General features: G+C 31.5%; 1 protein-coding gene and 1 long non-coding RNA gene across 2 annotated transcripts; both read left to right on the top strand.

Moving 5' to 3' along the window:
• Nucleotides 1–4705: 4705 nt before the first annotated feature.
• LOC111699386 (uncharacterized) lies at nt 4706–5978 on the top strand. The gene is made up of 4 exons (XR_002764740.1): nt 4706–4771; nt 5131–5203; nt 5605–5668; nt 5768–5978. It is a non-coding gene; the product is annotated as an uncharacterized LOC111699386 (long non-coding RNA).
• A 200-nt stretch (nt 5979–6178) lies between these two features.
• On the top strand, nt 6179–12816 carry LOC111699376 (uncharacterized). The gene is made up of 10 exons (XM_023470052.1): nt 6179–6332; nt 6667–6718; nt 6879–6962; nt 7352–7407; nt 7532–7649; nt 8578–8612; nt 9766–9806; nt 10721–10797; nt 11656–11721; nt 12730–12816. Exons 4-10 carry the CDS (start codon nt 7385–7387, stop codon nt 12745–12747), a joined length of 378 nt encoding a protein of 125 aa, XP_023325820.1. The 5' UTR covers nt 6179–6332; nt 6667–6718; nt 6879–6962; nt 7352–7384; the 3' UTR covers nt 12748–12816.
• The last annotated feature ends 169 nt before the right edge of the window (nt 12817–12985 follow it).

Below are 12985 nucleotides of genomic sequence, written 5' to 3'. Positions count from 1 at the left end.
CCTAACCTGGCCAAAATTTAAAAAATAGCTTTATCTTCACGGATTGAACACTTTAATAATGGGAGGAAGAGGATTGTGAGGATGGTTTGGACGAGAAAATTAGAAGAATGTGGTTCGGACAAGAAATGGTTGTAGCTGGCCTTCCTCCTCTCGAACTGATCATGCTAATTTTGATATTGCATGCAAGGAAGTTTGACTGAATATATCGCGGATTCAACTGCGAGAAATACAGCTTTCTATATCTTGAAAGACTGCTGTATATGTACTATTTAGTGGAGAAAGAAAGAAAGCAAAAGGTTTACATTTTTCAACTAATCTCATTGTCCTCAACATTATGTAGGATGTTTGCTAGATATCTTAACTTTTATGAATCAGGACAGTTTCTTAGAAACATTCAAAATTATAAAAATTAAAGAAAGAATAAGATTCGATTGTCTGTTCCATGAGCTCATTATCTCCGTCAGTTTGGAAATCCAGATTCGAGATACAGCAGTCGTCACTTAATTCCTCTGTTTAATGGGACATCCTGTATGTCAGATTTGCAAACATTCGTATATCAGCAAATTTATTGCATAAGCATTTAAATTTGCAGGGTGTTTCATAAATACACAATTCACAATGTGCAGGGTGTTTCATAAATACACAATTCATAATGTACAGTGTGTTTCATAAATACACAGTACACAATGTTCAGGGTGTTTCATAAATACAAAATTCACAATGTACAGGGTGTTTCATAAATACACAAATCACAATTTACAGGTTGTTTTATAAATACACAATTCACAATGTACAGGGTCTTTCAAAATACATTGAAAAAAAACGAATTAAAATGTAGAAAAGCTATGTAAATTCATTTTGTCTTTTTAAGATAGACAATTTCTTAGTTGGATAAAAGATCGTTTATTGATCATGTATCCATTAGAAATTAACGACAATTTTGTTCAGGTTTTACTTTTCGGAATTCGACAAAATTTAATCAATTTACAAAAAACCCTGCGACTAGATACAGATACATTTCAGAAATAAAAAAATATAATATAAGACTTTGCCCAACAAAGGGGGTCAACCTATCTTAAATTTTCAAGGGGAGGGGGGGTGTAGGTCAGCCCCCCCCCTCAAACGCCCCTTCGAATGTTCATTAAGGTTTATCATATTTACGAATATATTATTTACCGCATAAAAAATAAAAGACAATTTGTAGATACGACAATTTCTTCCTTTTTGAGGAAGATTAGTGCAAATTGTGAAAATGGTGAAAAACACTGAGTATGTTTATTTGCAATCGCTATTTTTGTGAATCATTAATGGTGTTTTAAAAAATTGGGTAAGGGGTGCAGTAATATAAATTCTTTCCCTTGCAGCTTGACCGCTCTAAATAAACATATGAATAACTAAATGACACAGGTGTTATGTAAATATGATTACATTTTATAGCACTGGATACTGGAGACTGGACAAAGCAACATATGTTTTTATAGAACTTTACTAAACATTAACCAATTATTTAATCAGTATAAAACTTTAAAGGGACTGTAAACGTGATTTTAAGTGACCCTTCATTTATAAAGTGAAATGTCCGATTCACAATTGCACCCTTCCAACCTTTATCTGAGTAATAATGAGGACGATAGTATCGTTTTTCTTTTTGAAAACATGCTGAATTATGACAATTTATTTCATTGTCCCTCCAGCGTTAATGCGTAAGTCACGTTCATATAGAAAGCACTATTAAAAAATCAGTTTTCAGCCTGAACAATAAGAATATCTCACTCATGCTGGATCAGCCAAATCTTAAAATAGAGAGTCACCTCAAATTACGTCCCCAGTCTCTTTAAGCCAATAATTTCTCTTTTTTTCAGAAACCTTGCTCTGTCGACTCAAGTTTTTTTTTTGTGATTAACTTATTTTAGATAAAATGATGAAATCGGTTAACATTATCAACGGTCCGAGAACTATAATCATGTCAACAATTGTTTTGGTGAATATTAGTTATTATTTAATGCTTAAGAATATAATGAAAATTTTCATTAAAAGGAAGACGACAATTAATTTTTTAGTGTTCAACCAGAAGACAATGGACTGATTGTCGTCTTCTTTTAATTCTTTTTATTTATAAAATATCTTGTGTATTCAACTTAATCGGGTTGAGATGAGAAAGGTTTTATTATATGGGATGGTTTTGATCAAAATTTGTCAAAATGCTAAGAAATCAGCCAAAAAAACTTAATTTTGTGGTATTTATCTTTTATTTTAGGTTAGCCTTCTCTTTATGTTTTACAACTTTGACAGCATAGTTGGTAATAAAAATACATTTTTCAGATAGGAGTGCTTAAAGGGGGTTAAATAGATATGGAATATTAGGTTTAAAGGGGGTTCAGTTCTGAGGAGATGGGGGGGGGGGTAAATAGATATGGAATATTAGGTTTAAAGGGGGGTCAGTTCTGAGGAGATGGGGGGGGGGGTAAATCGATATGGAATATTAGGTTGAAAGGGGGTTCAGTTCTGAGGAGATGGGGGGGGGAGCTAATTTTGTTTTTATTTACATTCAAATTTTCCCAAATAGTCTTTTATATTTCACAGTAAAATTGTGTATGTAGAGTAGCCAAGGTCAAAGTTTTTTGATTATTAATAACATTTTATAAATGAAAATTATAAAATCTTAATTTATTCTATTTTATTTTACAGAATTTTCAAAAATAACACATGAGCCATCTGCAGAATATGTTATAGATTCATTTTGCGAGTGTAAACCTAGGTAAATATTATCTATAATTACTTTAATGTGTTTGCAGGGTGTTAAGCTAAAAATAATTGTTTTAAATGTACAGGTCGTCCCAATTAACATAATTTAGGAACGACTGAAAAATTGTGTTTGGAATTGGTAATTTTAAAACTTGGTATTCTCTACTCATTAAAAAATTAACATCTTGAGTGTAAAGTGTTTTTATATGAGGCCGAATTTAAAGAATTTAAGCAGCGGTTTAAATTTGAGACGCGGCTTAAATATGGTTGGTATACTCCTGTAGAGGGCGTACCACGAAACATGACAGTAGCAAGACGATTTAAGCGTCATCTTTGATTTTATATGATTATCTGCATTTATTTCTCAATCTTATTTTAGAAGTAAATTTTTTAGAGTTAATAACAACAAGGTTATAGTAATTTCGTTCAAATTTTGACAATTTTGGTTTTATTTAAAGGGAGTGTTCGCGAAAATGAAAGGGGGTATAGGCTTAATGCGATAAAAAAGCGCTTTTGATCGCTACTAATCTTACTTTTATCTGTTGCGTCTATAGGGAGAAAATTTTTAAAAACGACTAATACCTAAGAACGTAGTGTCCATGCAAATTCAGAAAGATTCAACATTCAATCCGGATCGTAAACAAATCAATTTAATTCCAAACAAATCATTCAGATATTACAAACAATAATCATCGATTATTTTTCGACGCATTCAAAAATAGTTAATATTTCATAATATCTGGTATTTTTCATGATCTGAGAGTTGCTTTTGAAAACATTTATTCCTGTTTCGAGGATTTTTGATAATGAAGACGACATTTTCATATTTTCCAGGACTGTTCGAAAATCCAACGCCAGCGAAAATTATTTAAAAAAGAGCAAAATCAAAAATATTATGAAATATTAAATATATACGAATGTGTCGAAAAATAATCGATGACTATTGTTTGCAATATTTAAATGATTTGTTTGGAATTAAATTGATTTGTTTACGATCCGAGTTGAATGTTGCATCTTTCTGAATTTGTATGGACACTGCGTTCTTCGGTGTGAGTCGTTTTTAACAATTTTCTCCTTATAGACGCAACATAGAAGTAAGATTAGTAGCGATCAAAAGCGCTTTTTTATCGCATTAAGCCTATACCCCCTTTAATTTTTCGCGAACACTCCCTTTAACAAAATTGAAATCCAAAATAAAGTTCTTAATATCTCCGGTAAGATTGAAGCACAAAACAGGCAGACCACATTTTGGAAATACTGGACTAGGAGAATTTTGTGGTTATTGTTTTAAGAATCATACATGTTAAAGTAGGTTGACGACTAAATGTTACAAATAAATTCCAAGATCAATGACGACTTTCAAGTCGTCTTGCTGCTGTAATGTTTCGTGGGACACCCTGTATTTGTTCTCCTTCCCTCTACTTAATCATTTTAAAGGTTAATTTTCAAAATATCCAGGGTTGCCCGATCTCTAAAATATCTGAACCCAACCCTTCAACCTCAAAATATAGATTTTAATCAGGCAAGTGCAAATCCAAATCTAAAATTAAATATAAAGTCCGGGACCGATTTGACTCAGATTTTGATTGGAGAAATGTACTTAGATGTGTTCTTAGTTTTGAGATTCTGAGTTGAGTGGGTCGACTCTTATTTCGAAAATTTAGTTTTCCGGTAAAAGTGCGGGTAAACGGCTGGAGTAGCTTTTAGTGGTGATCATACCCAGCAGGGAAAACTTAAATGGAGGGATCAAGCATTTATCCTTATAGTGCCCACATTGGCTATCGAGATCGTTCAAACAAATAAATAATAATACTCCACACAAAAATCCCGTCCTCAGGTTTATATTTTCAGAAATAATACAACAACTTAAATCTTCTGAAACTCTTCACCGGTAATTCTAATAAAAGCTAATGAAGAGGACAATTGACTGATTACATTTTTTATCCGTATTTAAAAATGTGATTTTAAAATTAGGTTGTAAGGGGAGAATATGTTGGCAAATCCACGTGTAATAATTTCACTACAGGTTAAAAATTCATTTTTCAACAGTGGGAACAAAATTTCAGAAAAAAAACACATTTTTTTATAGATTTATTTTGAATCTTCATGACACAAAAATTCATAATTGCCTTTTGTTAAATTTTTAAAAATTGATTTTGAATGACAAGATCATTTCTTTAAAACTTTCTTGCTTTTCAATTTAATTTTAATTTTCAGTATGTACAGTTTCTAGGTAGGTTTTTATGATTTGGTTCGATGCTTACTTGTTCTGGTATAAATCAACCTTTTATTGAAATTTCAAATTGTCGAAAATCTGTTTCTAAGCTAGCTCAAATCCATTATGGCACTTCATTAAAAAAATATTGACATTTGTTTAAATTCCAGCGCTGGGAGCCGGTCAGAGAGTTTTATCCTACTCATTCTACATTCCTCCGCTTTCCTCTAAAGGAAAACCTTTGTAAGTCTAGTATAATGTGGTTTCAGTTGGTTCCTTGTTGGTTCGTTTCTTCTTTATATTTTTCAGAGGCAAAATTTAGCAAAGTGGAAGAAAAACAAATGTATTTTGATTTTCTAATACTGTACTATGTTAAATTTGACAGATTTATTTATTTATTCTTGTTTAGTTCAGATTTATTTATTCTTGAATAATTCAGATTTATTTATTCTTGAATAATTCAGATTTATTTATTCTTGAATAATTCAGATTTATTTAGATTTATTTATTTTCTTGATTAATTTAGATTTATTTATTCTTGATAAATTCAGATTTATTTATTCTTGATTAATTCAGATTTATTTATTCTTGTTTAATTCAGATTTATTTATTCTTGAATAATTCAGATCTTGATTATACTACAGGGAAAATAAAGCCTCTGAGCTGCGATACACTCAACTTATAGCAGATATTTTAATGCGGGCACAGGTATTGTAGTTTTTTAATTAATACTAATTATAATAATTATAATATTTTGAAAAGGAGGAAAAATAATTAATTTTTTTAATTTAAAATTTAATATTTCAGCTGTACTATCCTGACTGGAGAATTCGTATTTATCATAATATTACAGAAAATGAATTTGAGGCAAGAACATATTTTTTAACTTCAACAGTGTATTTTTGGCAGCAATATAGATGTAGTTCAACTATCTGTAAATGGTTCAACCACTTTTAACATTTCATTAAACCTGACCTCATGCAGGAAATATTTATGAATTTAAAGGGACTGTAAGCGTAACTTCAAGTGACCCTCCATGCAAAGATGGCACTGAACAGTTTACAATGGTACCCTGGAAACCTTAATCTAATTTAAAATGTAGAACAACCCGTCGTTTTTCTGAATTGTGAAAGTTTTTTTTCGTGAATTTTTCCATTAATTATTTTTGGCAAGAAATACGCAAGTCACTTTGCAGGGAAACCGCTATAGAACATAAACAGTTTAAATAAACAATAACATTCATTCTTCAAAGGTTTTAAAGGTACCGTTGTAAATCGGGTCCCTTTAAACTATTTTAGACAAGAAGAGAATTATGTAGACTACACTGTGAAAGCCCCCATCTGGATCTTTGTGACGTCACTAAACTGCATAGGTAAAATTAATGGACATATTTTTTACAGGGGGTCTCTAAAGTCGAAAAATCAGAAGGGGATGCCAGAACATCAATTGTTTAGTTTCTAACCCGCTTTTTTCAGTAAAAATTCTGAACAAAAACATTTCAGTGTACTTTAAAGTTGGGAAAATCATTTTCGAGTTTTAGCTTATGTTAGAAATAAATAAGTTTAAAATATAGCTTTTTGGCGCTATATTTTATAATTTATTTTTAAGATTGTATAATGCATGAAACATAACGTCGATAGCTGTACTTTTTAAAGATGTTAAAGGTATTTTTCTCATTTTGATTTGTACTTTTTGACCTTTGCCAGCCTGGGGGACTTGAATACGCAGTTCCCAGTTGGAAGGTTCTGGAGATTCCAGGTGATTGTGAAAATTCTGTTTCTTTAAATAGATTATTTGAAAATACAAAGTCCAAGTTTTTAAAATTCTCATCAGACAAGACAAACCTTGTTTGAAATTTTTTTATCTGTTTAAAAATAAGAAAAAAGAAATAAATTAAAATATTTTTTTACCTTTTAAGGTCATTGGAGATCCTACAGTAGAAATATTTGGTTCTAGAGATATTGATAGTTTTATTCAAGATAGGGAGGCATTAGCAGTACAGGTAAACAATATGCAGTACAGGTAAACAATATACAGTACAGGTGTAATCTGCAGTACAGATAAACAATATGCAGTACAGGTAAACAATATGCAGTCAGGTAAACAATATGCAGTACAGCCTTACAGGTAAACAATATGCAATACAGGTAAACAATATGCAGTACAGGTATAATCTGCAGTAAAAGTGAACAATCTGTAGTACATACACAATCTGCAATACATGTAAACACTCTGCAGTACATGTTAACACTCAGCAGTATAGATAAACAATCTGCAGTACATCTAAACAATCTACGTGACGTGTAAACAATCCACAGTACGGATAAACAAACATACATAAACTGTACAACCAAACATATGAACAGTTAATACAAAATATAATGTATTTAGGAATGGTTAAAATCAAATGAACAGTTTCACATAATGAGAGATGCTCCATTCCACAAGTATGCAAAAGCTAAGATAGTATTTATAAAAGGGATGTATGGGAATGGGATAGCTATAAAATATTATTACGGTTGTTTTTTATCCATTTATTCGCCATTTTCATCATTGTCGTCTTTGTTTTAGAGCCGCCATATTGGCTGGACTATGGGATGGTAAAAACTACCAGAATATGACTGAGGTTTTGGAAATAAAAAATTCTCTGTTCAGTGTAAATCCAACCTTCAGAAAAGATCTGGACCAGGCAGAAATAATATTAATTTCAAGAGTTAGTGGGGAGGGGGGGGGGTTGCTAAAATTTCGAGTTTTTATTAAATATTTGTTTATATCAAGCCGAGCTGTACTCAGATATTCAAATGATAATCATATTTTAACAGATTAAATAGGGTTTCCTACAAAAAATGAGACTCTAATGACGACCTAAAACTCTGTTAGCTTAAAAGTGAAATTGGGTTAGCTGTTTGGAGTTTTGTCGATTTCAAGTTTGATTGATGATTTGGCTAACATACAGAGTGTCTCAAAAAAAACGGGGAATAAGGGTCTACGGACTTGTTTGTAATCGGATTTTCAAGATTAAGACCATTTTATATATCTACGTACAATTTCCGATTCAATGAGCCCAATTTTAGGCTTGTAGATCTAAAATAACACAATTTTTAGGCCCCTAAACCCCAAAGCCTAGACACTGCTGTCTCCCAAAAGGCTATTTTTGAAATTAGATTCAGGGCCCAAAAGTGTCTTCCTGCTAATGGTGGACATTTTAATAAGATTGTAATAAAATGTAAACTAAATTGTAATAAACTGTAAACTCAAATTGAATTCAAAATTGTGGAATAGAGATTATCTCTTACTTTTTACTCACTCCAGATGGAAACTTTAGGAGCCTATTAAATTGTCATTTTTAGATTTACAAGCCTAAACTTGCAGATTGAATCGGAAATTGTACGTAGATTCTAAAATTGGTCTCAATCTTTAAAATCTGTATACCCTTATTCCCCTTTTTTTTGAGACACCCTGGTATATATATATAGAAGTGCAAAGGAACGGGAAAACATCACTATTAGGAAAAAGTCTGATTAAATTCCAAACAGTTCTCTCTAAAATCTTATTCGTTGTGGGTAGATCTGTATGGAAGGATTAAGAACTAGATTATTTAACTTCTGGAAATTTAGAGAACTTTAAAGAAAAATGTTTGGCCAGCAATCAGGTAAAAATTTGATGGAAATTTGAAAAAACAAAAAATTATTTTATTTATATAAAAATTATTTTATTTATATAAAAAGTTATTTTATTTATATAAAAAAATATTTTAAAATTATGAAAAAGTGTGTTTTTAAAGTTAACCGAGCATGAAAAGTTCAGTCATCAAATATTTTCAATTTGCTATTATACTTAACTTTGTAAAGTGAATTGGTACCACTGTGAGTCGGGAACCCCCCTCTTTAACCACTGTGAGTCGGGAACCCCCCTCTTTAAATGGAAAGACACTTGAAATTACGCTTCCTGCAGTCTCTTCAAGTAAAGATATTGATAAACAAAGACATCTGATGAAGAAAAAAGAGGAGAAACTGAGCTGGGAACTTTAGAATAGATAACCTTTAATCCCAACCACTTAATCCGAATATCCACTGTGGAAACTTTTAATTTCAGTCCTTAATCCACTCTTTTTCTATCTCTTTGGATATCCGTAAATTATTTTCTCCAATGAGAGTGCAGGAAAATAGTTCAGAAATTGTATTGACCAATGACGGCTTTGAAAATAAATTCTAGCCCATGAGAGAAATCCGCAATTTCTAACAAATTAAGAATTTGTTGTCGGCCATTTTGTAAATTAATCGGTGAAGAAAATATTTAATAATACGTTTGAGATTCTTTTTTAACGAATTTTAACTAATGTACTGATAAATAAATGGGTAAGAAATTAAGTAAAGGCCCTTCCAGTCAAGAAAAGCAACAAATCTGGCATTCTTAGAATCCAATTTGTTGATCTAAATAATTAGTCTCAAGACTAATTATAATCTCGAGATTAGCGAAAACAGAGTATTAAGCATTAATCCTGACCATTCGAAAGTTCCCAGCTCTGATTGAACATCAAGAAGTCAGAAGTTTTGTGTTTTTAATTTCGGGATCCAACTCATTAATCTACATCTTCGGACTCGGACCTATGATTTGATTCAACTTGCAATCCCCGTGATGGTTTTACCCTGCAGGGCTAGCAGGGCCAACTTTACTTGAGGGATCATCCACAAAAGTCCCCACATCGGTTATCGAGATCAATCGTTAAAAATAAAAAGAATAAAAAGCACATAAGTTCCGATATCAAAAATAATAGAAAGATTAAAAACATTCAGTTTTTTTAGAAATAACTCTATGATACATGACAGTTATGGTTGTAAAAGAAGTAAGTAATTTATTCAATTAGTAAGTAAAAATACAAAAAAACACCATTTTGTGCAAACTCGGTGTCCAGCGTGCTTCGCGCTTCTCTTTTTTAAAATAATTTTACCTTTAAATTTTCCTTATTCTGCTTGCACTTTTTTTAATCTTTTTATATAAAGTAGTATTCTTTCTTTGTCTCTCTGTTTGTTTGTCCAATCATAAATCAGAAACCTCTTGACCTATTTGCCTCAAATTTTGATTGTGTAACTATGTAAAACCTCTGGAATGTTCTTAGCTCGGTTTAAAAATTCTAAGTTAAATGTGTTGACCTTCATAGAGAAATATTCCAGGCAAAATTGAGTTCCCAAGATAGTTTCTCTTACAGAACAAACAAATTTCGAAGATTTGCCTAGGCTTCACTCATTGGTTTTAAAAACAAAATATGCTGTTAAAAGTCGTCTAATTGTACCGTGGTAAGGAAATTTTGGTTCTCCTAGGGACAAAGATAATAGAAAAGTATAACGTTGAATTTAGTCGAAAAAGTGTAAAACCGCCATTTTGTTGTACTGTTTCCATACTGCAGGTGTATTTCACACATTTGTGCTTAATAGCCCTTTGGTCCCTGAAACATCTTTTTATAGAAAAAAATGTCTTAAAAAATATTTAATTTTCTCTAAATCAATTCTCTGACAACCTGTCATGTATTCCCGAGTTCATCTCAGCATAATCATTACTTTACATTCCCGAGTTCATTTCAGCATAAACTTCATTATGTTCTAGGATCATACTGAATTATTGTGATGTACTGCGTATAATTTGTGAAAACTTACATAATTGTACACTTTGAACTCCTTTTCAGGCTTAAAGTGACTGAATAAATTCATATTGAGGGATAGTCTTATTTCCCTTCTATTATAATCTCTGTTCTGTGCCTAGGATATAAGGGTCCTGGATGGCGCCCCTGGCCAACTAGAAGAATTGGATTTGTGTATGCAGGGTACGGACCTACCAAGGTATTTGATTGCCAAACTATTCTCATGTTTTAGATTTATTGAAATGGAAGGATCTGTTTAGCCACCTCAAACTCTAATTTTAAACCTTTTTTCTTCGCAACCCGATGGTGTAATTCATAGATTAATAACAATACAGATAGAACACTAAATGTCGTCTTTTCAAAATTTAGGGTTTTTCGTTCACAATAACCCTGAGGCAGAAGCCCAAAAGAGTTAACGCATGCTATCTCTCTCTGTCTTGTATTGCTATGTTGTAAACCTTACATATTTTATATTGCAAAATTTTTATTTTAAAGATCAAAGGTCTGCGACATCAGGTTGCAAAGATACAAGAATTAGAAAAGTTTTTACTATGTTCTGATATCCTTATTGTGTTCATTAAACAGCATGTTTAGAAAGTTGAAATAAAAATTTGCGCGTTTTGATTGTGATTTTGATTTTCAGTGTAATCTGTACGTTCATTCATTTCATAAAAGATTTTAGAATTGCTGCAAGTTTAGATACTTTTTGATTTACCAACATATAAAATGGCCAGTAGACAAACTAATGATAGAACTATTGATCTAGTGCCAAAAAAAATAGTAAAATTGAATCAAAAAGTTCACAAAAGAAATAGAGTCTTTACAACAAACTCAAACTGTCTAATCCCTATATCTTTGCAATCTGATGGTGAAAACATTTGACTTTTCAAACAGAGATACTGAGCAGAATTAATATAGTTTCAAATGTCTAAGAGCTACGATATCGATGATTTCATACATGTTGCAAACATGTATGGATAAAAAATCAGAGTTTGTAGAAGAGACTCAATTCCAAGTTTAACTGCATTTCTTCCAAATCTTGTAAAGATTTTTGTAGGCATGGGGAATGAGGAAGGTTTCTAAAGCGATGTGTCCCATTACATGCAGACCAATGGAGAATAAGGTACCGTCATAGAGAACATGAGGCCGAATTTAAAGAATTTGAGCCGCGGCTTAAATTTGAGGCTCAGCTTAAATATGGTTGGTTCCACTTAAAATTTAATTCAATGTTTCAAGATTTAAGCCGGCGCTCAACTGTAACCGGTTTTCTGCCGATTTTAGACGAAGCTAGCTCAAATTCATAAAATTCGGACATTGATTAATTGCCTCAAGCTAAAAATTTTATAATCTTAGCAACCTGGTGTAAAACAAACTGCAAAAATATTTCTGTTTTTCTTGTAAACCCCAGGTCTGCCCAACTTCTGAACATGCATGGGGGGCAAAGATTTACCTAACACTTGAAAACCCAGTTGCTTTAGATGAATATAAATTACTATTTAGGCGAAGAAAAAAAATTTAAATGTGAAAAAAGACCTGTAACTTACTCAAAAAATTTAAAATATTAAATTTCCTTTATTAATTTACCCAATTAGAGGGTTTCCTGAAATCAAGCGCAAAATCGCAAATATTTGCCACACATTTTGGGGATTTTGCATGAAATGACCCAAACGCAAATTTTTTAAAAATATTTTTTTGATTTTTGATTTTATAAATTGGGTAGAGTTAATACAAAAAATTCTAATTTGATTATTCTTGTCATGGTTTCTCACCTTCTTCCTTTATTTCTTATTCTTCTCTTGATTGTCCCCGATTCTTGTAATTTTGTCGAAACCAGTATTTTTGGGACACTCACTCTGCTCAATTGTATGATAGGTGTCAGATTCTGCGTACTTGTTTTCCAAACTTACATTTTATAATTCCTGTTCTTTGCAATCTGATGGTGTAAACCTTTAATATTTCAAACTGAGATTATTTAGTCTAACAAAATTCATAGTTTGAATTATCTTAGGTCTACGACATTGGGTTGCAAAGAAATAGGTATTAGAAAATAAGAGCTTGTGACAAAGACTCAATTCTTTTTATACAAAATGCTTAGCGGTATTTAAATCTAAAAATGATAAAATTTTTTCAGAACTGGTTATATTGCTAGAAAAGGGAATAGAAGACAATTTTTCTTTTTTATTATTTCTTTATGCTTTTGTTTATTGTTATTTATATTTGTTTTCACTTTATACAAAATATATTCTAAAGGGACTGTAAAGGAAAAATGAAAGGGGGTATAGGTCGAAAGCTGAGAACCTCAGCTTTCATCCTATACCCCCTTTCATTTTTCCTTTACAGTCCCTTTAAAAAGTTAATTAATCATCACAGATTACCTCGATTTTGTG

Source organism: Eurytemora carolleeae, unplaced genomic scaffold (genome assembly GCF_000591075.1).
Source record: "Eurytemora carolleeae unplaced genomic scaffold, Eaff_2.0 scaffold25, whole genome shotgun sequence".
Lineage (NCBI taxonomy): Eukaryota > Metazoa > Arthropoda > Copepoda > Calanoida > Temoridae > Eurytemora > Eurytemora carolleeae.
The sequence above is the reverse complement of the archived record's forward strand: the minus strand, read 5'-3'. Positions and strand labels throughout refer to the sequence as shown.